At 43.4% G+C, this 25889-nt stretch overlaps 1 protein-coding gene across 3 annotated transcripts in view; it reads left to right on the top strand.

The window, feature by feature from the left end:
• Nucleotides 1–25889, top strand: part of zfr (zinc finger RNA binding protein) — a 44787-nt gene that overhangs the window by 2451 nt on the left and 16447 nt on the right. For 2 of the 3 annotated variants that reach the window (XM_061729650.1, XM_061729652.1), the window contains exons 3-15: nucleotides 2077–2356; nucleotides 3657–3795; nucleotides 6112–6330; nucleotides 7882–8126; nucleotides 8993–9196; nucleotides 9395–9692; nucleotides 10793–10983; nucleotides 11067–11186; nucleotides 12966–13111; nucleotides 17597–17762; nucleotides 19245–19543; nucleotides 21042–21192; nucleotides 23097–23238. In XM_061729650.1, the coding sequence (XP_061585634.1) occupies nucleotides 2077–2356; nucleotides 3657–3795; nucleotides 6112–6330; nucleotides 7882–8126; nucleotides 8993–9196; nucleotides 9395–9692; nucleotides 10793–10983; nucleotides 11067–11186; nucleotides 12966–13111; nucleotides 17597–17762; nucleotides 19245–19543; nucleotides 21042–21192; nucleotides 23097–23238 (2600 nt within the window). The remainder of the gene's footprint in view (nucleotides 1–2076; nucleotides 2357–3656; nucleotides 3796–6111; nucleotides 6331–7881; nucleotides 8127–8992; nucleotides 9197–9394; nucleotides 9693–10792; nucleotides 10984–11066; nucleotides 11187–12965; nucleotides 13112–17596; nucleotides 17763–19244; nucleotides 19544–21041; nucleotides 21193–23096; nucleotides 23239–25889) is intronic. The other variant, XM_061729651.1, reaches the window with a different exon arrangement.

The following is a 25889-nucleotide window of genomic DNA, read 5'->3' as shown; positions in this document are numbered from 1 at the left end:
TGATAATCTTTTTTTATAGTTTGAGTGTACAGCTTACATGTTGTTGGATAATTACTTAAAGGGGACTTATTATGGCATTTAATGTATATTTTAAACAGGCCTTGAATGTCTTAAAAACAATCTAAAGCTTGTTTTTTCTACATAAATCAGAAATTCAGCCTGTGGGCCATGTCTCTAGTTTTACCGCTTCTAACCTCATTTTCTATGCTGGATTCTGATGGGAGGGGCTATGATTTGAGGCTCTGTGCTGATTGGCTGCTTGAATGATGTGTAGCAGGGGAGGGAATAAAGCCTCTCCGGGCAGAAGAGCAGCGGCTCCGTACACAAAGCGTGTCCCATGCGAGAAGCTTCGGTGACAAAATCAATTCCATTACTTTATTTTCTATTATTTTCTATTTTTGCGAGTTTAACGGTTTCAGTGTGGACAGAGAGAGTTTAACGGTTTCAGTGTGGACAGAGAGAGTTTAACGGTTTCAGTGTGGACAGAGAGCGTCCGATGTCACGCAGCTCGACGCGATAGTCGGACGCTCGCATGCAGTTACACGGTGTAAACGGATCTTAAAGCCTGATTTACGGTTCTGCGTTAAATCGACGCGTACCCTACGCCGTAGGCTCTGCATTGGTGTAACGCAGAACCATAAATCAGCCTTTAGTTACCCGACCGGGTCACCTCGTCTTCACACAGGAAGATTTAATTGAATTCTAAACAGGTACACCACAGTTATTTACTCCTATTCCTCATTTCATTTCTTATGTTACAAGACAAATGAATCATGTTAACTGTAAAGAAATAACAACACTGAATGTTCACAAATGGCAACTTTATTGTTAAAAAAATAAAAGAACATAAGTTGTATATAAATAACATGTATGCACTATTGCTGGCTCAAGGAAGGACCGTGCGTCTTCTGAAGGTGTCGTTGAAGCTTCAGGTGCTTGGAAGATCTGAAACCATAAACAGAAGAAAAATGTATTACTAATAGAGCTCCGGTGTTTCCTAACGAGTGAGTGGCTCCGTTAGGGAACACTGGAGCCACCGGAGCTGTTCCCCGGTCCGGTCCGGTGAGTGGCCCCGGTGATACGGAGCTAAGCTAAATACTTAGCCCATGCAAAGATCATACTTGTAGACAAATATAAATAACATAAAAAAATAACGTCACTTACCGCTGACTCGTGTGCAGTTGCCGGGTCCGTACTGTGGGAACTGATCCTTTTATGAGGGTAAATGTCGATGCAAAAACTGTCCCTCGCTGTGGAAACAGTCACACACTTCCAAACAATGGCGGAGCTCCGGTTGTGGGCGTGGTTTCAGCAGCGGAGGCCGACCTATGGAAATCTGCTCCCGTCGTTACTCACGACAGGAGCAGATTCTGAACGGCTCGTAGAAATCACATGACACTGGAAGATTCAGCCGGGCGGGGGGAACAGACCCTGCAGAATTTGGTGGCATTTCATCTTTCCTGTGCTGGCAGGGTGAGGGGAGACCACTTTATATATGTTAAAACAAGAAAAAAATGTGTTTTTCATAATAGGTCCCCTTTAACCAATAAGACTTAATAACCAACTTAATACATTTAGTCATGTGCAACAGTTATTACTATGACTGTTGTTGGGTTTTTTGTGTGTAAATGTACAATAAAAATCACCTGATCATAGTAGGTCTTAGTAGGGGTGGGCAAAAATATTGATACGGCAATATATCGCGATACATAGTCTCCCGATACGATATCGATATTCAATGTATGTATCGCGATATATTGCCGTATCAATATTTTTGCCCACCCCGAGCTGCACTTTATTTTGTGATTTCAGTGTGGGCGAGACACTGCATTTTATTTTTGTCATTTTAAGTCAGGGGCAAGTAGCTGTAGATTTCCACCCAAGGATTCACAATGGAATCCACGCACTCTTTGTGCATGAGTGCATGATCTGCTGATGCACCCAATTCATGCCACACAATAATAGAGATGCATTGATTTAGTGTCTTCTCCCGTCCCGCAAGAGAAATGTCCTGGACAAATCTATCTGACTTCAGATGTTCCTCTGATCTTGTCTTCTTCTGTTTTGCCCCAACAGCCAGCAACCAACGGCTGGGCTGGCGTACACTCACCCCACCACGGTGGCCAGCTACACCGTTCACCAAGCCCCGGTGGCCGCTCACACGGTGGCAGCAGCCTACGCTCCCACCGCGGCCACCGTCGCCGTGGCCAGACCCGCGCCTGTCGCCGTGGCAGCCGCCACGGCCGCAGCGTACGGAGGATACCAGCCCACCCACGCTGCCACCGATTACACGTACCCCCAGCGGCAGCCGGAGGTCCCCCCACCTCCACCACCCGTCACCTCGCAGAACTACCAGGTACCGAGCCGCTGCTCTCCAGCAGGCCTACAGAACAAGCCCAAGTTTGGACTCCGTAAAGTGTTTAACGACTTGCAAACCTCACAAACCCATAGTTTATAGAACATAGAAGACAGAAAACATGTCAAATATTTGAACGGAGGAAAGGTTTCATCTGAAGACCAAAATAAGGGGATTTTTTGAATTTGCTACCAACAGCTCAGAAACGTTGGGTCTGAGGGGAACTGCTGCTGGGGATTTGGAAGAGGAATGTTGTCTCATTTCAGTGTGATATAGTTTTATAGTTTTATTTGGATCCCCAGTAGCTGCAGCAAAACTGCAGCTATTCTTCCTGGGGTCCGACACATAATACGCAGTATATTACAACAAAAAAATAAAAGCAAACCTAAAGAGGTAGCATATAAAAAAAAGAAAGGAAAAACTGAAAATAGAAAAAAAAATAAAAAGTCATTCTGTTTAACATTTAGATATAAATAAAAACAATACATATTCATACATTTTATAACATCAACAAATTCAAACAATGTATAGTTATCAGTTTGCACCAATAACCATTTTTAATGAATATTCATTTATTATTTATATGTGAGATATAGGCTCTGAGCTGGTCAAAAGTCCTGCTTGGTTGGTTGTATATTAGCTTTCTAGTGTTTCAAATGTTTCCAGTTTCTGAAAGGCCCGGACTGCAGGCAGATCAGTTCAACACCTGAAGTTCTAGTGTGGAGCCATGCTTTTGGGACGCGTTATTCGGTTTAGCATCGTCTTGCAGAAAGATCCCAGACCTTTCCAGAAGAAGAAGATGATGTCTGTACTCAACACTGACGTTTCCTTTCCATAGATGTTACCCATTTACCAACTTCTTTCTATTGCTGCCATCACATCGACAATGACTCCAAATGAAACTGAAGTTGGAAATTATTCCTTTATTGATTATTTCTAGGTTAGATATGACAGTACTGTTTCCTCAGTAATCTGAGTATAAAAACTGTCCCTGTGGCCGTCATCGCTCAGCCCTCCATCTTATCTGCAACTCAGCCTGTTCACTATGTGTAAATAGATGTAAACTAAACATGCTGTGTTGCTATGACACCAAGAATGGAGGCAGTTCTGAGACAGTGTAGGACAGAAAACATGTTTCCTGAGTGCAAATACTTGAACTGAGGAAATGTTCAGACATCCCCCCCCCAAAAATCAGCAGTTTTTTGTGTGGAAGTGGAAGCTCCTTGTGTTTGTCACTTGTGTGAATTTGCTCACGGTGGAAGAAGCTCCCGTCTCTGAACCAGTTTTCCTTGCGTTGCAGGATTCCTACTCGTACGTGCGGTCCACAGCTCCGGCTGTAGCTTACGACAGTAAGCAGTACTACCAGCAGCCCACCGCCACGGCGGCTGTGGCTGCTGCACAGTCACAGCCCAGCGTGGCAGATTCCTACTACCAGACAGGTACCTGAATGCACCTTTTATCCATGTTCAGTCTCACAGTCTGTTCAAGCAACATATGACACTATTTCTTTCTCTCTCTCTAAAAGCAAACATTTACATGAGAACTGTGAATAACAAATTCCAATAGTATCTGGACTAGGGGTGGGAAAAAAAATCGATATTTCAATATATTGTTGTGCTCTCTGTTTCAATAAATAATCGATATACTGTCGGCTAATATCGATATTTTATTACAACACACACAATGGTTTACGCGGTTGTCACTGCACTATTGTTCAAGCTCTGCCCCGCCCGCCCCTGCTGCCCTCGTGAACAAAACAAACCTATCAAAGCGGCCGCCTGAGAAACCAGCTCAGAAAATACAGAACCACGGGTTACTTCGTACAGACAGCGGGCTGAGCAGCACTGTTAATGCTGGAAGTTACTGGTGTTTAAGCTGCCATGTGCGTTAATGTCCGCTCACACAGACAACCAGCTGCGTTAAGAAACGGACCCCGCTCCGCTCGCGCTCCACGTGAGGAGAGCGGCTCGCGTTACACCAACGCAGAGCCTACGCCGTAGGGTACGCGGCGACGCGTACAGTACGGTGCGTGTCGCCGCGTACCTTACTGCGTTGGTGTAACGCGGAACCATAAATCAGCCTTTACACACGACACGGACACTCAGACACACGCCCACCCGTGCAAAACCATTGTTCAGTGCTTTGGATATTTCAGCTTAAATTTCAAAATGTTATATTAGTTCAATGAAGTTCATATTATTTATATTTATTATAGCTTGTTTGGTTTCTTCTGTTATCGGATACAGTTTGTCATGATAAGTGAAAAATGCCTGATGCTTCATGGCAATATGTGTGTGTGGTGACAGAATAAATTAGACAGGCTAAAAGGATATTGGAAAAGAAGGCATATTGAAAAGCCTATTTGAGTTATTTCTTAGTTATTTCACAATAATTATTTGTGAAAGTATTATTTCACTAGTTATTTTACAGTCATATAATTCAGGCAACAGCGCAAACATTTTTTTTAATAACACTAATCCACATCAATATCGGATCAAATCGAATAAAATGGTGATAATAGATTCTGAATCTTAAGAATCTAAGAAGAAAAAATTAAGTTGCTTACTAGCTTTTCAGTATTAGAAACAAAGCAGTGCACTGTCTTGGTTTATATAAAACATGTTATTAATGTTCATGCACTTTAATTTGTCCAGCTGTACAGTGTTTACATTTACAAGCCTAGGAGACAGTGAGGAAATATACAAATGCACTTTCTTGTATGAAGTTTTAGCATTGAATAAATGCATAACTACAGACGTTTTCCTTTTTATAGGTATTTTTTCCTTTTCAGTCCCATATATCGTGATATATCGCTCTCACCGATATATCGAAAATATCGTGATATTATCGATATCCTGGGCCACATATCGCCAAAGTATCGAATTGGGACTTACCCGTATCGTCCCACCCCTAATCTGGACGGACGGCCTGGACAGAGGTCGATAAAACCGTCTCTGTCACTTAGTTTTACAGAGTTTGTTGTAAAAACTACAGGAGTGTAAAATTCTGGCAAATTGGATTTCCCAGTTTGTGGACAAGTAAGGCCTGTGTTGGAAAGAATCGATTTTCCGATTCTAAATCAATTTCTCATATTGATTCCTAAAAATTGAATCGTATGTCTATAGATGTTTTTTTGTTTTTTTTATTATTATTTATTTTCATCATTACATTACAACTTTTGGTATTTTTTTTATTTATGCCCAAAAAAGGAATGTTTTGTTGGACACGAGCATAACTAGTGCCATGTTTTTGCCTTTTAAATATGTTTAAAGGTATGAAAACATGAAAGTTTTCAGTTATAATTGCATAAATTGTCTATATTTCTTTGCTTTACATACCGTCTTGGGGTTACATTTGCATAAAATGCTAAAAACCAAATTCTCATAAATGGGGAAAAATTAAAACCGATTTCATACGCTTCTGTTTGCTGCCTTGGATCTGTATGATAATTCTGCCCCAGAGCTGATTGGTCCTTACAGCATCATTAGCTGCAATACTTGCTGTTGAATCTCAATATAATACCAGTATTAATATGTTGTATAACTACACAGTCATGTAATTTATGCAACAGCTGAAAAAACGTAATAACACTAACCCAAATTGATATCGGATTGAATCAATGCGTGATAATCAATTCTAAAGAATCGATTCTTGACATTTGAATGGATCCCCTGCTCTAGGACAAGTGCTTGGACGTGCTTGAATTTGAACTGGAAAAGGCGCAGTAACCGCAGTAATTGTCGTGTGTGTTTTAGCCCCCAAAACGGGCTACAGCCAGGGTGTGACGTCATACACCCAGACCCAGCAGACCCGGCAGGTAACGGTGATCAAGCCTGCTGCTCCCAGTCCAGCGCCGTCCACCTTCTCCATCTACCCGGTGACGTCTTCTGTGCAGCCGGTGGCTGCGGCCGCGTCCGTCGTCCCGTCTTACTCGCAGAGCGCAACGTACAGCACCAACGCTGTCACCTATTCAGGTAAGCTGTTACGTGGAAGAGGAAGCTGCTTGATCAGAACTAGGGACTGTTTATGTCTGATTTCAGCTCTGAGGTGTGTCGTCAGTATGACTGGAACATTGATGTCTGTAGGAGCTGTTTCCAATAAGGTTGTCCTGATCAGGATTTATTAGCTCCCGATCCAATCACGATCACTTGAGTTTGAGTATCTGCCGATCCCGATTTTTTTTTTTTTCCGCTCAATTTATTTGGCTCCCAATACAGGACTGTCTCAGAAAATTAGAATATTGTGATAAAGTTCTTTATTTTCTGTAATGCAATGGAAAAAAAAAAGTCATACATTCTGGATTCATTACAAATCAACTGAAATATTGCAAGCCTTTTATTATTTTAATATTGCTGATTATGCCTTACAGCTTAAAATTAAGATTCCCAGAATATTCTAATTTTTTGGATATTTGAGTTTTCTTAAGCTGTAAACCATGATCAGCAATATTAAAATAATAAAAGGCTTGCAATATTTCAGTTGATTTGTAATGAATCCAGAATGGATGACATTTTTGCATTACAGAAAATAAATATTCAAATTTTCTGAGACAGTCCTGTACAATTCCGATACTTTTTCCAGATCAGATACATTTTGGCAATGAATTAAGTAAAAAAAAAAAAAGAAAAGAGGACTAAAAGTCAAAATTGTCCCAAGTTTCTTTTATTGTCCATTCTCTCCAACATGGACATATATTTCTTTTCACTGACTGCATCATTGGATCAAAACAAAGCTTATCAGCACTGCCGCCACAAAATGTAGAAACATGAAATTGTAAACTAAAACAAAAAGTGCAGAATAGTGCAATAACAAAAATAAATACATTTCACTTCAAAAGGAGGTAGTTTACCTACTAGGTTCAAAAGTTGAATGACATCCAGTCAAACTCACAATCACATTGTCACGAGAGTCAATAAAGTGACCAAAAGATGATTAACAAGTGACGGATAATCATTTACATAACACTACAGTCACTTTTCTCCGATAGGTTTTCTTTCTTTTTAAAACTTTCAGACATTGTTTCTGTTTATCTGAGTGTAGGCTAGCTGTTGTTGGCTTTCTGTTAGCCACGTAACGTTACTTCCAAAGCAATATCTTATAATAAACACACATCAACTTTCTGTATTGTTAAATACAATTATAAAACGATTTAATAATTCATATATATTAAAAACATTAATAACTAGGTATGTCCCGATACTTTTTTGGCCGATACCGATGTTTTGAAAATGATGTGATCGATCGATCAGGACTACACTAGTTTCCAATGTTGTTGCCCAAATAAACTATATTTATATCTGGGCAGATGTATGAGATAAACATGTGTCACAAAGACTTAAACACAGAGCTTGAAACGGCAACTACACTTTGCTGAGGTTTTTTTTGCGTCTCAACTGTTGAACTTATTACTTTCCCAAAACGGCGTCGACACCCTGAATTGAGTTCCATGGGCTTTTCCAGAAAGCCTGAGCACTGAGTGGGTTTGAAGTGTGTTTTTGTGTTCTGAATTTGTGCTTGTTCTCCAGGAACGTCGTACTCCGGCTACGAAGCAGCCGTGTACTCTGCAGCCTCCAGCTACTACCAGCAGCAGCAGCAGCAGCAGCAGCAGAAGCAGGCGGCTGCAGCCGTGGCAGCAACAGCCGCCTGGACGGGCAACACTTTCACCAAGAAGCCGCCGTTCCAGAATAAGCAGCTCCGGCCCAAGCAGCCGCCCAAACCCCCTCAGATCCACTACTGTGACGTGTGCAAAATCAGCTGTGCCGGCCCACAGGTGAGCCGGGGTTAAAGCCAACACACTCGCATCCTGTCACACGGTTGTGAGGGAGTCTTAGTTCATCTTCACAATATTGATTCTTCTGTCTTTCAGCCGTTCTGATGGAGATTTGCTGGTTAGCTTCTGATCGTGTTCTGTTGCATGTCTACATTTTAGTCAGTTTTTCACTCTGACAGATTAGCTACTCCGTTATACAGATTATTTCATAGTTGAACTGCTGATTACAAGGTGTCCAGGTCCTTTGGCTGTTCAGAAACCCCAAATCATCCCCCTCCACTGCTGTGCTTGACACTAGGGCTGCAGCGAATATTCTACTGAAAATTCCATCGATTAATCGAGTAATCGGATCAAACATATTTTTGTTTAGTTAAAGAGCAATTATAAATATACAAAAGAAAAAAACACATTTAACGTAATAATGAACCACTGGTTTCTTTTTTTTAGACAATCAATGTCTTTATTTTTAGATGCACATTGTTTAAAACAGCCAACAGCAATTGCATCTCAGAAAATGTGACTAGAAAAAATAAATAAATAAGCAAATTTTACGTTCTAGTTAAGTTTTAAGTTAAAGTCTTTATAAGATTTTGGTTTTGGCAGTGTTCAAAATAAAATGATGAGAGCTGCTGTATTGGAGCACATTAGGCTCCTGAAGCTCTGGCCTGCATACATACACAAAAGAGAAGGAGGGGGGCAGACCAGCACAACAAACTACAAGAACGATGGACAGCAATGATAACTATGAGATACTTATAATTAACGAAAAGCGGAATGAAAATACTACTTAATGTAACAAATCCTTCAAAAGATGCCATAACTAATGTCCATCCAAGACCACTAACTGTATTCTTCTTCCCCTTCAGACCTACAAGGAGCACCTGGAAGGCCAGAAGCACAAGAAGAAGGAAGCAGCGCTGAAGGTTTCTCAGAGCAGCAGCAGCAGCAGCAGTGGCGGCAGCGCGCTGGCCCGCAGCGCTCAGAACCAGCTCCGCTGTGAGCTCTGTGACGTCTCGTGCACCGGCGCTGACGCGTACGCCGCGCACATCCGCGGAGCCAAGCACCAGAAGGTACGGAGCTGCCACCCGTGTTTGATCAGGAAACATTCCTCTGCTGCTTCTCAACACTGCTCTTAATGCCACTAGGACTCAAACACTGTGTCCCCCCCACTCTGTCCATCTATATCATCAGATTTTTATAATGAAACATCTGTTTATGCTGGATTCAAACCACTGATTGATTTTTGGATTCCGGTGTGGTTCTGGCAGGTTGTGAAGCTCCACACCAAGCTGGGGAAGCCCATTCCCTCCACGGAGCCCAGTATGATCACTCAGACGTCGTCGTCCACCACAGCTGCGTCCAGTAAGACGGCCACGGCCACCGTGAGCAGCTCCGGCTCCGGCAGCGCCGTGTCCGGCTCGTCTCTCGCCACCTCCGCCAGCTCATCCTACCTGAAGACCACCGGTGGCGCTGTAGCCGGCGCCAGGAGCCCGCTGGCCAACAGCACCTCTGCTGCTAACGCAGCCGCCGCCAAGAAAGTCAGCACCCCCAAGATCAACTTTGTTGGTGAGTGAGCAGACTGCAGCCGAGACTGTAGCGACTGCAGCCGAGACTGCAGCAGCAGAGTCTGCAGCAAACTGCATCTCGTTTTAGTGCTTTTTTTCAGTCAGGAGTTGTTTGAACATAGTTCAGAATGACTGTGATCCTGGATGTTTCTGAAGAACGCAGCGGATGGTTGGAAGCAGAACCCCATGTCGTTCAGAGTTGGGTTGTTATGGGCAGAAATATGTGCCACTAGAAACTGAATTTGAATAATTTATATTTGAATTGCTCAACTTGAATAATTGCATTAAAAAACTGAATCTGAATCACATAATTTGAATTTGTATTGTATTTGATCCTCACTGAAAATTCAACTCTCTTTATACTTTCACATTCAGTTCTCACAATTCAAATTCAGTTCTTGCAATTCAATTTCAATTTACTGGCGTCACTGTGCCAGACATCCGGGTCTTCCGGAGGAAGAGCAATCGAGTGCAGATACAAAGAACTCCTTTTCACGTAGTCTACTATAATCTCTATTTTCTTTCAACGATATAAACGACCAATGGGAGCTAGATATTTCGAAACCTATTGTGTTTTCTCCATTCTGTGTAAAACGTGTAGATTTATATCTTGCCGTTTTGTAGAATAATTTCTGCTGAGGAGTGTGAAGATTTGCGGCAACGTGAAGCCTGAATTATGGTTCTGCGTTAAATCGACGCAGAGCCTACGGCGTAGGGTACGGCGTAGGCTACGTTGTCTTGAGACTGACATTTCAAGCCACACAGCACTCAAATTTCTGAACAGTTTCTACTTGATTACTGGCCGTTTCCAGGAAGCACGCTGGTGTGAGCGGCGTGCTGCCTGGAAACGGTGCTCAGCTACAAGCGAAGAAAAGAGCTGCGAGTCGTTCCTGTGGTTCCTGCAGGCAAGACGGAGCAGGATGTGTTTTTGATGGGACTGTCCTGTTCTGTTTCATCAGCTCTGGGTGTTTAGTGTTGGCTGAAGGGCCACACTGGTTCTGCAGCTTGTGTAAACCACACACCAGGTTCCTTCCTCCCCGTGCTGTGTGTCGTCTCCAAACATGTAGCCGCGTTCTAACCTCTGCATACATTTTGATCCAGGTGGAAGCAAATTACAGACCACAGGAAAGGTGGACGAGGCCAGAGCGGAGGTCAAAGCGGACGCCTCCAAGCCTGCCGGGGCCTCGGCTTCTCAGGACGCCAAAGCTGAAGTTTCCGACTCTCTGTCTGCATCGGCCCTGGCCGCGCTGCAGAGTGACGTCCAGCCCGTCGGCCACGACTACGTTGAAGAGGTGCGCTTGGATAAACCTCCGCTGGTCAGGTTAGGGTACAGTTCAAGAATACGTTTAGGTGTGAACATGCGTCTCTTTTCCAGGTCAGAAACGATGAAGGCAAAGTGATCCGCTTCCACTGCAAGCTCTGTGAATGCAGCTTCAACGACCCCAACGCAAAGGAGATGCACCTGAAGGGCCGGAGGCATCGGCTGCAGTACAAGGTGTGTTCATTGCTCATCTCTATTAAATACGTGCTGGTTTCATTATCCCGTACTACACATCCACTTTTTAAAATATATTATTTGGATACTTAATTTAAAAAAGTATTTACGTCATTTAAAAGTGCTTAAAGGTGACCTATTATGAAAAACAGGTTTTTTCTTGTTTTAACATATATAAAGTGGTCTCCCCTCACCCTGCCAGCACAGGGAAGACAAAATACCATGAAATTCTGCAAGCTCTCTGACCCCCGCCTTTCAGAGTCCCCCAGTGTCACGTGACCTTTTTTTGAGCCATTCTGAATCTGCGCCTATGGTGACGTCACCATAGGCGCTCATTTCCATAGGTTCAGCCTCCGCTGCTGAAACCACGCCCACAACCAGCTCTCTACGCTGCTGGAGCGCTCCATCCTTCAGCCAGTCGGACGCGGCGCCGCGGCGGCGCGGATCCAGGTTAAATCATCCAGGTTCCCGGGTGGTTTGGGAGCTGGGTCCTCGGGGGTCTGCCCCAGGGTGGACCAGCTTCACCCTCCGACATTTTCAGGCAAATCTGTCGGTTTGGTCCCCGGTAACGGGCGATGCGCCGCGGATGGGCTCCGGAGCGGATCTGTGCGCCCGCCGTGTGGTTGCGGCGCCCGTCGCGCAGCATCCGCCGGTCAGATCCGGCTGAAATTCCGCTGGTCGGTCCCCGGGAGTCCCTGCTACCAGTCCAGGCGGGTTCCTGCGGTCCCGGCCGGTCGGAACCGGTCAGATTCCCTGGTTAAAGTCGCGGTGATGCGCGCTGATCCAGCAGCGCTGCTCCCGGGCGCCCGGTGTGGCTCCGGGGCCAGCGTTCAGCATCCGCCGGGTAGATCCGGCTTATATAGTGCTATATGTTATTTATATACAACTCATATTTTATTTTTTTAACAATAAAGTTTCCATTTGTGAAAATTCAGTGTTGTGATAATTTACAGGCTCGGGCTGCTCTGGCGGAGCGAGGTTTATGCTCCTCCCCTGCTACACGTCATTCAGGGAGCCAATCAGCGCAGAGCCTCATTATCATACCCCCCCCTTCCCTAAAAATGAGGCGCAGAAAAAGAGGTTAGAAGCGGTAAAACTAGTGACAGGGCCCACAGGCTGGATTTATGATTTATGTAGAAAAAACAAGCTTTAGATTGTTTTTAAGACATTCAAGGCCTGTTTAAAATATACATTAAATGCCATAATAGGTCTCCTTTAAGAGATCCAGAAATACAATACAGAAATCCCTATTTTCAGTGCCTTGCCAGAGTGCTTGCTTGCAGCAGGAAGACCCTTACTTGCACTGAGTGGCAAAACATCAGCAAAAACAGCTGCAACTAGTGGATAAGACGGGATAGCAGCCAATTCTGGGCTTAAATTAAAGGCAGTTGGACTTGACAGTGACCCGTACAGCTTGAAGGCATACAAAAGTCTTGACGCTTGGTCCTACTTCAAAGGCAAGATTTGTTGGTGAAATTAAAGTGACGAGGACACCGAACTTTATGATTGGAGCATTTAACGTTAGATACCCAAAAATCCAACATTACCTGATACTAAATGGTAACCGCAAATCCACGTTTCGATGCCTGGAATCCAGTTGTACAATCAAATAATCTTGTAGACGTTTTCATAGGGATATAGAGAATAGAGAATTAAAATCAGAGGTACCAACTGTCCCACTGACGCTGCGTAACATTGTTTATGCAATCTTATCTGAACATGTCAGCATGTGCAATTATTTTCCAGTTAAACCATTGTTGTCTATGTTTTGTGTTGCAGAAAAAGGTGAACCCAGACCTGCAGGTGGAGGTGAAGCCCAGCATCCGAGCCAGGAAGATTCAGGAGGAGAAGATGAGGAAACAGATGCAGAAAGAGGAGTACTGGAGACGGAGAGAGGAGGAGGAGCGCTGGAGGATGGAGATGAGGTAACAGACTTTAATCTTCTTGCTGGACTTCACAATCCCTCTATTATAGGTTTGACCTGGCCATTGCACTGTTGTTTCTGATTTTTCTTCAAAGAGATGTATTTTACATGCAGCCATTTTTAATTTGAATGTTTATTGTAAGAACCTTTACATAGATATGTTATATGTAGGTATGTATATGGATATATTGAGTTGTATTATACGTACAGTTTTTGTGTATCTATATCTCTGTTAATATATATTGATTTATAGTTATATGTTGATATATAGATTTATAGTAATTTTTATGGATATAATTGGAGGTAAATATATGAATCAGTGTGTGTATATATACCGTATTTTCGCGACCATATGGCGCACTGTGTGGAAAGGCGCACCCTCAGTTTTGTGTGTCATTTTTGGTTTTAAAACATACATACGGCGCACCGACCCAAAAGGCGCCGTCTACGGAGACGGAGCTGCACACACGGGCGCTGCAGAACACACACGCGCTAAAAATACAGCGGAAGCAAAACTTAGTTTGATATTTTATTTCACTTTTCACATCAATCAAACCCTTCAAAGGTTCATATTCTGTTTCTGCATTAAAGAATTTAAAAAAACCACCGGGTTGCTGCACATAAACCTGTCTCAGCCACTGATCATCTCCTCATCCATCCAGCCCTTTTCATTTCACTCTGGCTGGAAAAGTCTCTTTAGGGAACGCTTTTCTTTTAAAAATCCCGACCGCGGCGGTCCCGGGTCCCGCTCCCCGTCTGCTCCCTCGCGCTGGACCGGGTCCGCTCCCCGTCTGCTCCCCCGCGCTGGACCGGGTCCGCTCCCCGTCTGCTCCCCCGCGCTGGACCGGGTCCGCTCCCCGTCTGCTCCCCCGCGCTGGACCGGGTCCCGGGTCCCGGGTCCCGGTCCGCCCCCCCGCGCTGGTCCTGCGGCGGTCCCGGGTCCCGCGTCCCGGGACCGCCGCGCTGGACCCGCTCACAGGGGAGCCGGTACCGGGTTGTATGCGACAGGAGCTCCGTTAATTCAGCTGCGCCAGTCCGAATTTCCAGACCTGTCTCAGCCACTTGATCATCATCATCCCTTCATCCAGCCACCCCTTTTCATTCACCCTTATAATGACTCCGGCTGGAAACGTCTTATGCAAAGTTTTTCTTTTAAAAATCACCATACAGTTTCTGTCCATCAGCTGCGCCAGGCAAGCGCCACATAAACCAGTAAGTGTGTGTCGCGCCGCGAACACACCCGCGCATGTCGGGACCCGGTACCGGGTTTGTAACCGACAGATTTGGCTGCAAATTTCGGAGGGTGAAGCTGATCAGACCTGAGACAGACCCCAGAAATCTCTGCTCCCAAAGCGGCCGGGAACCAGGTCGATCGGACCGCTTTGGGAACCAGGAAGTCGGGCTGCAGCAGCGCCCATCACCGCGGCTTTAACCGGGGAAAGTGACCGGTTCCGACCGACCGGGACCGGAGCAGCCCACATGGACTGGTAGAAGGGGTTCCCGGGGGAAGGGCACCGGCATTTCAGCCGGATCTGCAGCGGGGATGCGGCGATCGGACCCGCAAACCCACGGCAGGTGCTTCCTCGGTTCCGACATGCAAAACACACGCGTGCTGCAGAACACACACACACAAGTGTGCTTATTTAAATAGAGCGGAGCAAAACTTAGTTTGATTGTATTTTATTTCACTTTACACATCAAGCAAATCCTTCAAAGTTTTCATCATCTGTTTCCGCATTAAACAGCTCAGTGGAGTCTCATTCACGTCGCAACTCACGGGGGCTTCACCCGCCCCCTTCTCCCTTTACCGTTCTCATGGGGGCCGGCCTTACATTACCGTAATTCAGGTAATAGACACGGCGCACCGTTTCAAAAGGCGCCCGGGACATTTAAAAAAAAAAAAAAAAAAAAATGTGCGCCTTATGGTCGCGAAAATACGGTATATATATATATATATATATATATTAGACCCTCCAGAAAAACTAAGGCTAAAATCATTGATTAAGCGATTAACTGTGCAGGTTTTTTATGTGCTTTTATGCGGTGAAATTGCGGAATATGCTGGAAGTTGCAGAATTTGCGGGAAGTCGTGGAATATGCGGAAAGTTACAAAATATGCAAAATATGCAGGAAGTTGCGGATTCGGCGCTGAGCTCTTCCCTCTTCGCTCGCCGCTACTCATCGTCATCATCGTTTAGGCTATTAGTCAGACTCGAGGTCCATGATAAAAACATTCAACACTCAATACATAAGAACACAGATTAAAAGAATGCTTATTGTACTGAGGGAATCCTTGTTAGTTTCTTGTCCTCCGCTTAGTAATATGCTTAATTCAGCGGGCTGTCTAGTCTGATCTGAGGTCGTAGACGAAAAAAAAAAGGAGAGCGCAGGTGGAGAGGGGGGGGTGGCGGCCCGGAGGCCGGTCCCCACCTGGTCTCTCCCCTCCAGCCCGCGGCTCGGTGCTCGGGTGATTGCCGGGCGCACCGGTGCGATGAGGGGACGAGCCAGAGCTTGGTCACCCCACGCGTTCGCCGCCAAGATCCCCCAGTGGATGGGAGCGTGCGCAGTGGTGCGCGGTCAGCGCGGATCCTGAGTCCCCCGGCAGCCGCGCCCACCGCGCAAGCGGGGGGTTCGGCGGAGACGGCACTCCCTTTACCTCTCACCCCCGCGGGTGAGAGCTGCTGTTTGGGAGGTGGCGGCTTCTGCGAGGGGTGCGGAGGTCCCCGGGCGGGTCCCGCACGTCGCGACCGGGCGTCCCGACATGTCACTCACAACACTTCCCCCTTTTCCAAACTTTATGCGAAAATGTGCGGCTATTGTGAAATCAAGCGAGCCCCGCATAATCCCCGCATAAACCCCGCATAATCGCATATTTAGCGCGGACATATGCAATTATCGCGGGAAATATGCACCCTTTTAGGAATAAATGTATCCCCGCGTAATCTGCGCCATTTGGCTGATTATGCAATGAATTATGCGATCGCGTAATCGCGTTTTTCTGGAGGGCCTAATATATATATATATATATATATAGCATATCTACTCTTATAGGGTTAATCAAGTATATTGTTATACCATTGCTGTCTATTGTTCTCTATTATATTGTAGTATTATAGTAAAGTAATGATAATGTAATACCATGCATTATAATTATTTCTAATTAATTATTAGTATAGTTCATACATACATAGTAGCACAACTAAATGCTGGGCGTTTGTTTTCTTTTGTTTGCCTTGATTTGATTGATTTTGACTATTTATATATACATATAATTGAGTATTATATCACTGTATTGAACAGTTATTAAAGTAGGTATGGGTTGTTTTATAAGTAAGTTTATTGAAACTCTTGTTATATGTAAGAATGTATGTAAGATTCAGGGGTAGGACTGGATAAGTCTTTACTTCATTCCTACTCTGTGTCAAGCATGTTGGTGGATCCATGAGGTCTGCCCAAGTGCTATATATATATATATATATGTATATATGTATATGTGTGTGTGTGTGTGTGTGTATTCTGTTTTTTACTTTTTTGTACTCTACTACTAAACTACTTTTTTTTTTTTTTTGCATGTTCGAAATAAAATCATCAAATCAAAAAAAATTGTGCCCAAAAACTGCAGCAGGTTTCACACTTTTACCTGGTACACCAGAGAAAATAAACAGCAGCTTATTCCTGGACAGATGTTTGTTCAGAATCTGACACTTCGGTTATTCCTTTTAATGAGTCTGTCACTCAGGCACTAAGTATGAATGTTCAGCCTCCTACTGTGTTGGTTCACTGAGCTGGATTAAATACTCTATTAGGAAAATCATGAGTTTATTACCCTCATTAATCATTTCTAAAAGTAAAGTGAGGCAGAAAGGTGAAATATTTTGAGACTGATCGCTCGCTCCACCGCTGAGCTCATATTTATGGAAGCCCATTTCCGCCAGTTAAAGGAAAAAAAATAAAATGAAAACTTAGCCTTAAAACTAAAAATATCCCCACGGTAAGTCATAATTTCGACTTTGTATATCACAATTATTATGACTTTTTATCTCATAATTTCGAGTTTCTATCTCATAATTATGACTTTCTATCTCATAACTTCAACCTTTTTATCTCATAATTATGACTCACTTGGGGATTTTTCTATTTTTAAGGCTATGTTTTCATCTTATTTTTCTCTTTTACTGGCGGAAATGCCAGGTAAACCAAACCAAACCATACATATTTATCCACATCAATCCTAAAACAATGAAAGAACGAAAAGTAAAGGAATCACTGAAGCTCCTTCACACTGTAGAGAACTGGAGCAGTTTTGGGTTTAGCTGTTACTTTGACACCTCCAGGTCATTTTATACTAATTAAGGTCCTTTTTTTAAAAAAAAAAAAAAAAAAAAAAAAAGCTTTGTTTGATGGAATTTTAATGTTTGTTTTTTGACATCAGATTTTTAGAATTATTTCAAAAAGATCAGGACATGAATTGTGGTTTCCATTGCAGGCGCTATGAAGAAGACATGTACTGGAGGCGTATGGAAGAGGAGCAGCATCACTGGGACGACCGTCGCCGTATGCCCGATGGAGGGTATCCCCCGGGGCCTCCTGGCCCTCCGGGTCTCCTGGGGGTCCGGCCCGGCATGCCCGGGCTGCAGCCGCCGGGTCCCATGGTAGGACTGCTTTTACCTTCAGTCACAGTTAGGCCGTGTTGAAAAAAATCAATTTTCCGATTCTAAATTGATTCTCATATTAATTCCTAAAAATCTATTCGTATGTCTAAAGATCGTTTTTTTTTCTTTTTTCATCATTACAACTTTTTTGTTTATGCCCAAAAAAGGAATGTTTTGTTGGACACGAGAATAACCACTGACATGTTTTTTGCCTTTAAATATGTTTAAAGGTTTGAAAACATTAAAGCTTTCAGTTATAATGGCATAAATTGTCTATATTTCATTACTTTATATACTGTCTTGGGGTTACATTTGCATAAAATGCTAAAAACCAAATTCTCAAAAATTAAAAACCGAAATAGACCGTAAATGGAAAAAATTTGAACGGAATGTGGGAAAAAAATAAAACTATTTCATCCGTCTCTGTTTCCTCCCTGGATCTGTTTGATAATTCTGACCCACATGATGTTTCTGTTTGCAGTTCTATCAGCATTCTGGGAGCTGATTGGTCCTTACAGCATCATTAGCTGCCAATACTTGCTGTTGAATCCCAATATAATACTAGTATTAATATGTTGCATAACTACACAGTCATATAATTCATGTAACAGCTCAAAAAACAGTTTTAATAACACTAACCCAAATCAATATCGGAATCAGATCGAACCAAATCTTGATAATCGATTCTGAATTGGAATCAAATCGATTCTTGACATTCGAATCGATCCCCAGCCCTGGTCAGTGATATTCATCCTCAATGGGGAAACTATCCTGAGCTGAAAAACAAGCATGTGTGATGGTTGTGAGCAGTCAGTGACGGATGGGCATGAGAAAACTTTGTACTATACACTAAACACATGACATAAGGTTGTAACTGCATTATCCTCCACAACAGTACTGAATATTCCAGTAAACCGTCAAACACTTATTTTAAATAATTTATCCACAATTAATGCTTCATTATGTCAAAAACGAATCTTAACAGCAGCAAAACAGATGATTGCAGTAAGATGGAAACCACCACTCACTTTATTGATTATCTATCTGGAAATATCTACAGCCACAATCCATAATGCAATACAACCAAATATTTTATTATGGTTTATGGCAGCAGATCAAATTAAAGCCAAACTTGAAAGATTTATTTAAAACTGATATCGACAACCTTGTTGCAGCTATCCTTGTCCAGTTTTTGATATTAATGTTTTGCCTTTGTTTTATTGTCTTTTTTTTGTTTTCCTTATTATTAATTGTTTTCATCGAATGCTTAGGTCCGAGGGGTGGGTTTGGAAGTGAAAATATGTGTATGTTTGTTTGACATCATTGTGGATGCCACAGTTTATAATTAAAAACATTGAATATATAAATAAAAACATTTGATCACAAAAAAACCAAACACATGACATAAGATCACGCATTCAAGGGAGGCTGTTACTCTAAAGATGGAAAAACCTGAGCAGTTTGTGGTCGTTTGCCTTTCAGCTTCCTCGTCGCCCTGACTCCTCCGACGACCGCTACGTCATGACCAAGCACGCAGCCATCTACCCCTCGGAGGAGGAGCTGCAGTCCATCCAGAAGATCGTCTCCATCACGGAACGTGCTCTCAAACTGGTCTCCGACATCATCACCGGTCAGGACGAGACTAAGGAAGAGGACCAGGAGAAGAAGGAAGCAGCTAAAGACAGGTGTGTGTCTGGAGGAGAGGAAAGAGATGACACTTGTTTGAAGCTGGAACGGAATCCTTCGCTCCAGGAGCCTGCAACAGACACTGGAGCTTCTCTGTACGTACATGTTGTAACTTAAAGGCCATTTCCGTTGTGTGCATTACCGAAAAAAGAAAAAAATTTGATTTTGCGCGTTCCCGTGAGGGTAGTGGTGTCCCAATTCCTCTTTGCATGTAGGGCTAGTGGACATAACGAGGGCTAGTGGACATAACGAGGGTTAGTGTGTATGAATCTAGCCCTTCATAGCGAGGGTTTTCAGATGCTGACTCGCCGACCGAGGGCTAGAGAAAATTTCCCAGAATGCTTTACGTCGTCATTTGCAGACTGAATCAAACAAAAAAACATGGCGGACATTTCTTATTTTTTAGTGAATAAAATCAATATTTTGAGTTAGTTTCTGCATAAAAATGTGTTTTGATTACATTTCTAGCGAGAAATATATATTTTATTTTCATAATATTCACTCAGTGAATGTACATAATCACTCACTTGGCTGTTGTTGCGAAGTCTTTTCAGATCTTGCCAGAATAAAGGCTGATTTATGGTTCCGCGTTACACCAACGCAGAGCCTACGGCGTAGGTTACGTGGCGATTTAACGCGGAACCATAAATCAGCTCCTGAGCCGGCGGCTCTTCTCATCCCGAAAACATCTGATCAAATTTCTTAACAGACGTTATTTGGATAAACTGAGCCCAGGTTGGGGATCTTAACAGTTACTTTTACGCTTGAAAAAATATTAAAACTTAATAAAGTGGCATATTAACAGTGCTACAGCGGAAATTAAAACAGCTTTTATCTCTGGGCTTCCTGATATGGTGTGACGTTTGTGCAAACGTAACTACACAGTCGCTTACGTACCCGAACCTAAACCACGCAGTGACGTAGCAAGTGGTGTCCCAATCCCTAGGGAAGGTTACAAGGGCCCTACGCCTGTGGCTTCATTTTTAGGGCTAGTGGTAGAAAGTAGGGGGTGTATTGGGATTGGCCCTTATACATTCCTTTACATACACATTGTCTACCGTTTTCCATTTATTCCGTCTGTACCCACAGACTAGTTTGGACCATTTAATTAGCAAAGCAATAAAGATAAAAAATAATATGAGTGTGTCTTATCTATTACTCAGAATGTGTAGGAGAGTCTATTCACTGCGTTAACAGAGCCACAGCAGGGCTCTAGTTTTTTAAGAAAAACACTTTTCTGAAGTCTAAGAGAGTATGTTATCTGTTCCATCTGAAAGATTTCCCAGACTTTTTCAGTCCACATGTTGTATGTTGGGGGTCAGATTTTAACCACCTAATAGTGATGCTCTTAATTGCTGCTGTCAGTAATATCTGTAAGAGATATTTTTTACCTCTACCCTCAATTCCTTCCGGTATCACACCTAGTGTTGCCAACGTCGGATCTTTTATGAGATCTTGATTAAATACTACTGAAAGGGCCCCAAACACCTCTTCCCAATATGTATTATATAATATGTAATTTTGAACGTTCTGTCAGAAGGGGAGTGTGATTGCTGATGGTTTTGTTCCTGTATCTTGTTTCCGCCTGTGCAGAGCCCTGAAGGGGGTGATGAGGGTGGGAGTCCTGGCCAAAGGCCTGCTGCTCCGTGGAGACACCAACGTCAACCTGGTCCTGCTCTGCTCTGAGAAGCCGACCAAGAGCCTGCTCACGTCCATCGTGGAGCATCTGCCCAAACAACTCACGGTACTGTCCTCCCCGACTACACCAGCCTGCATTCATCCCTCTGCACTTTAACAGAACCTCACGTCTGCTCCAGCTGAACGGACAAAACAATTAAGCCTAGCCTAGAATCTTACGGCACTTTTCCACTAGTGTATATATATATATCCTTTATTTAACCAGGTAAAAAACTAATTGAGATTAAAACCTCTTTTTCAAGAGGGACCTGGCCAAAATGGCAGCATAAAAACAACAATACATACAAACACAGACAGTCAGTCACACATTCCGGGGAAACAATAGTAAAACAATAGTAAAATTTACACAACAGGGCAGTCACAAGAACCGAGAGAGCTAATTTCTCTGTCTTTTAAAATTGATTTGAATTTACCCAAGGATACTAGATCAACCAGTTTCAAGTCCTTCTGCGCATCATTCCAGGTTGAGGGGGCAGAAAACTGGAACGCCTTTTTACCCAGTTCAGTTCTGGCTCTCGGAACCTGCATTTGAATAAAGTTCTGTGAGCGCAGGTTCATAACGGCTGACGTTTCTACACATGTGCACGCACAAATATGTAGGGAGATGTCCCAAAATGGATTTATAAATAAAAGTCAGCCAGTGGGAGAGTCTGCGGAGGCAAAGGACGACAATTGGCAGCAGCAACAAAAAACAGTGATGTACCTGATAGCTGCCACCGGTGATAAAACGCAAAGCACAATGATACACGGTATCTACAGTAATTTCTTTAAATACTGCTCGGGAGCGTTGATAAAAAGGAGATCGCCATAGTCCAACAAGGGTAAAAAAGTTGTTTTGATCAAATGTTTCCGGACCCGAAATGAAAAACATGATTTGTTCCTAAAAAAGAAACCTAGTAGTACCTACTCAACTTGGCCTGGTTTCTTTTCCATAACAATCCATCACCTGGAGCAGAAGTAGGAGGTTGGAGTGAACCTGCTGTGACGTATTTGATTGTGTGATCTAAACGGAGAAGACAACAACACTAAAGGGGCTGACTTTGCTGTCGTAGTGACACCTTACCCACCTTGCCCCGTGTGAATGTGTCTGAATGTGTATGAATGTTGGTGGTGGTCGGAGGGGCCGTTTGGCGCGATATGGCAGCCACGCTTCTGTCAGTCTGCCCCAGGGCAGCTGTGGCTACAAACGTAGCTACCACCACCAGTGAGGATGTGTATGAATGAATAATGATCTCTGTAAAGCTCTGGGTGCCTTGAAGGGTGCTATATAAAACCAAGTCATTATTAAAGATGTAGAACCTGGAGGAGATGATAGATGTGCTGCTGGGACTGTGGCTTGTGTTTGATATCAAGTTAAAAATGAGTGAAAGAAGCTTCAAGCTGTGACACTTTTTTTTTTGTTTGTTTGTCTCGGCGCTGCTGAAAAGTCAGCTGGAGCCGTGAGCAGCTATGAAGAGACAGATCTCCTGGTAGATCTGGTCGTTCCTTATCGCCGTCTAGATCCCTTTTTAATTCTCTCCTCAGCACCAGGTTTATGAACATCTGCACCTCAGAGTTGGATCATGAAACAGACTTTTGCTGCCATTGCTGGTTGAATAAAATGAACAAGAATCCGTCAGTCTCTTTCTCTGATTTCCTCCTCCTGACTCAGACGTCTGACTCCAACCCCCCGACCAATCGGTGGTCTGTAGTGTGATGATGTCAGATACAGCCGACTCAGCAGCTTAGAACCTCGGCAGAATAGTTACAGGAAAGTATCTACTCAGCACGTTAGACCCCTAGTGGAAAAGAACCAAACTGAGGCGAGTCGGGTTGAGTAGGTTGTAGTGAAAAAGCGCCATTAGTGACCAGAGAGACGACGAAACCAGACTCCTCGTAGAAGTGACTGAGCTAGCCGCATGGAAACTGGACGTTGAAGTAACGGTGGCGTATTTGTGTTTAACCCCCCAGATCGTAACTCCAGAGAAGTACGAGGTGAAAGCATCAATCCAGGAAGCGGCCATCATTCTGACATCCTGCGGCGAGCCAAAGATGCAAGTGACCATCACGTTGACCTCGCCCGTCATCAGGGAGGAGGCTGGCCCGGATGGAGGTTGGAGATCCACCACAGCCTTTCCCATAGCTCCTCTCTTCTTCTTTCTTCTTTCGCTCTATGAAATCAGTTTCACTATGTTGGTTGACACCCTGAAGAGTATTGTCTGCTGGCACTCCACACCCATCTGCTGCGTTTTCAATCAGGTTGTCTGCACAAAACGTGTAGGATTAACTTCAGGTAAAACGAGACAGAAGCTGAGGAGGAAGTTGATCCTGCTAAATGTGCTCCATTGTGGGCTGTTTTCTTCAGGGTTTGCTGGTTTCTGAGCAGTAAAACAGGGGACACATTTTGCCATCTTTGTTTCAATAACTGGGAGCATGTTTTTTAGTTTGTTTTTTTTAGTTTAGTTACTCCCGAGTGTTTGAATTGACAACCATGACAGTGCCAGCAGTACTGCTCTTCCACCTTTTCTCTGTAACTCGTTCCTTTTAAATGCTGCTGTTTTTTATCCTTGGAACAAAGCATGATCAGTGTTTGCATTTTGTTAAGTCTAGTTCTTCCCAGGTGAGATTCTATTTTGTTTCCTGTGTTTCAGGACATGTTTCCATTTGTACCGTTAGCTATAATCAGTAGACCACATTCATTGTATTTTTCCATATTTTTCTTTTTAATCGCATCGATTCAAAATTCCAGCAGAAGACAAAAATACAAACAAGGCAAATTGACTTGGTGCTGAGTTTGACGTAACTGAAAAGATGTTTGAGTTTTTGCAACCCTTTCTCAAATTGGGACTAGTCAAAGAAAATGGGACGTAGTTTTCCCCACAGGAAACAAATCTGCCTCTTGTGTGCTGGTGAAGAGTTCACGGCGCTGAAGTCCCTGTTCTGAAGTGCTCCCCTGAGGTCAGCTGACTGCTTTCACACAGAGACATGCCTAAATTTCTCTAAGCGGTAAATGTGTTGCACGGTACAAGAGCTTGTGTACTGTGACGTCAGAACCTGCACTACAAAACTCTGAGCCTGCTGGCTTGCTTGGAAATGCTTGGTTTATTTAAATATATAATCTTCTATATAGAACACAAGCTGCCTTTGACTGTATGATGCTAAAAAAGGGTGAGGGCGCGTAAAGTACGGTTGAATAGGGATGGCTGCGTTGAGATATGTAAAGCAGTAATGATAGGAACTCATAGATCAGAGGGAGGGAGGAGGAAGTGCATCATGTGAAGCCACACAGTAGAGCCCGAAAACAGAAGACTGTTTTCTTCATCCCGCTCCCGTCCGCTCCCACTGCATTTCTGACCATTACTTCCCGCACCGTGTGTGTTCTACCCACTCCCGCAAAACTCTGAGAATTCCTGCCGCACAATAATAGAGATGCATTGATTTAGTGTCTTCTCCCGTCCCGCAAGAGAAATGTCCCAGACAAATCTATTCTGATTTAATGTGAACATGATAATTGTGGAGCTTGGTGGATGATTGACAGTTCATAGACAGGGTTCATACGTTTTGAAAAAACGTGGAAAAGTCATGGAATTTGAAAATGTCATTTTCAAGGCCTGGAAAAGTTTTGGAAACATAAGTTCACCCCAAAAGTTTTGGAAAAGTCATGGAATTAATTTTTCTCACTTAATTACAACATTTAGTAATATCAGCCTATAAGGTAGATTTTAAAATTGATCAATAAATATTTCCTATAGAAAAGTCTCACGCGTGACTTGCCTAGCATCTTACGCATCATGCAGATCGGTTATTATTACAGTTATTACAGTTATATTTACTATACAACATTTACTACAACATAGTGCTGGTATATCAGTGTTAGTTTAAACAAAGGTTTATTTTGTATAAAACCATAATTGTCATTAGATCTCCACTGTGGGGAATTTTTACATAGTTTTATTCCTATATTTCATTCCGTCATTGATGTTTTAGAGGGTGATGTATAGCCATGGAAACTTGCTGCCAAGTCATGGAAAAGTCATGGAAATGTGTTGGTTAAAATGTGTATGAACCCTGATAGGCACCTGACTGAAAGTTAGATGCAAATCCATCATTGTCATCATCCACAAGCTATTTATCCTTTCTCGCATCAATTATGTGATTGAGGTTATAGCAACGAGAGTAGCTGTGAGTGGCTCAAATAACACTAATAAATAACATAAAATAGACAAAGTTAATGAATGAAACAAATTAATTTAACAAATGAATCACTTGGCCATTACATATCTGTGGAGGAAGAGAATGTTGCTGACTGACTGAGGTTCCAATCCCTCGTCTCTTCCAAGATGCTCCACAGAGACTAAACGCAGTTTCTCCAAATATCTGACTAGCCTTGCTTTGTCTTTGTTTTGTAAAGACCTTGTTTGAGGTTCTTTTCCACGTCATTGATTTCCATCTTGTCACTAGACTACATCCCGATCCTGCAGTGTTTTTTTTAGCCGCCCGCAGCAAAGTTCAAACCTCCCGCTCCCGCCAGATTGGCCTTGGGTCCCGCGGAGCCCGATCCCAATGCAGCCCTCTACTGCACAGTACTCTAGGCCTACGGAAGCAGAGCTTAGGAAAGTTTTACGTGTTTAAATGAACATGTGGACATGGCGTAAGTGTGCAGAACAGCGTCCTTTGCTGAACTCCATCAGGACTCCAGTTGGAGCCGTTTGGCTCAGTTGCAGGCTGGTCACGCTTAATCCGAAGACATTAGTGTGAAAGTTC

Source organism: Cololabis saira, chromosome 9 (assembly GCF_033807715.1).
Source record: "Cololabis saira isolate AMF1-May2022 chromosome 9, fColSai1.1, whole genome shotgun sequence".
Classification (NCBI taxonomy): domain Eukaryota; kingdom Metazoa; phylum Chordata; class Actinopteri; order Beloniformes; family Belonidae; genus Cololabis; species Cololabis saira.
This window is presented reverse-complemented; position numbering and strand designations above follow the sequence as displayed.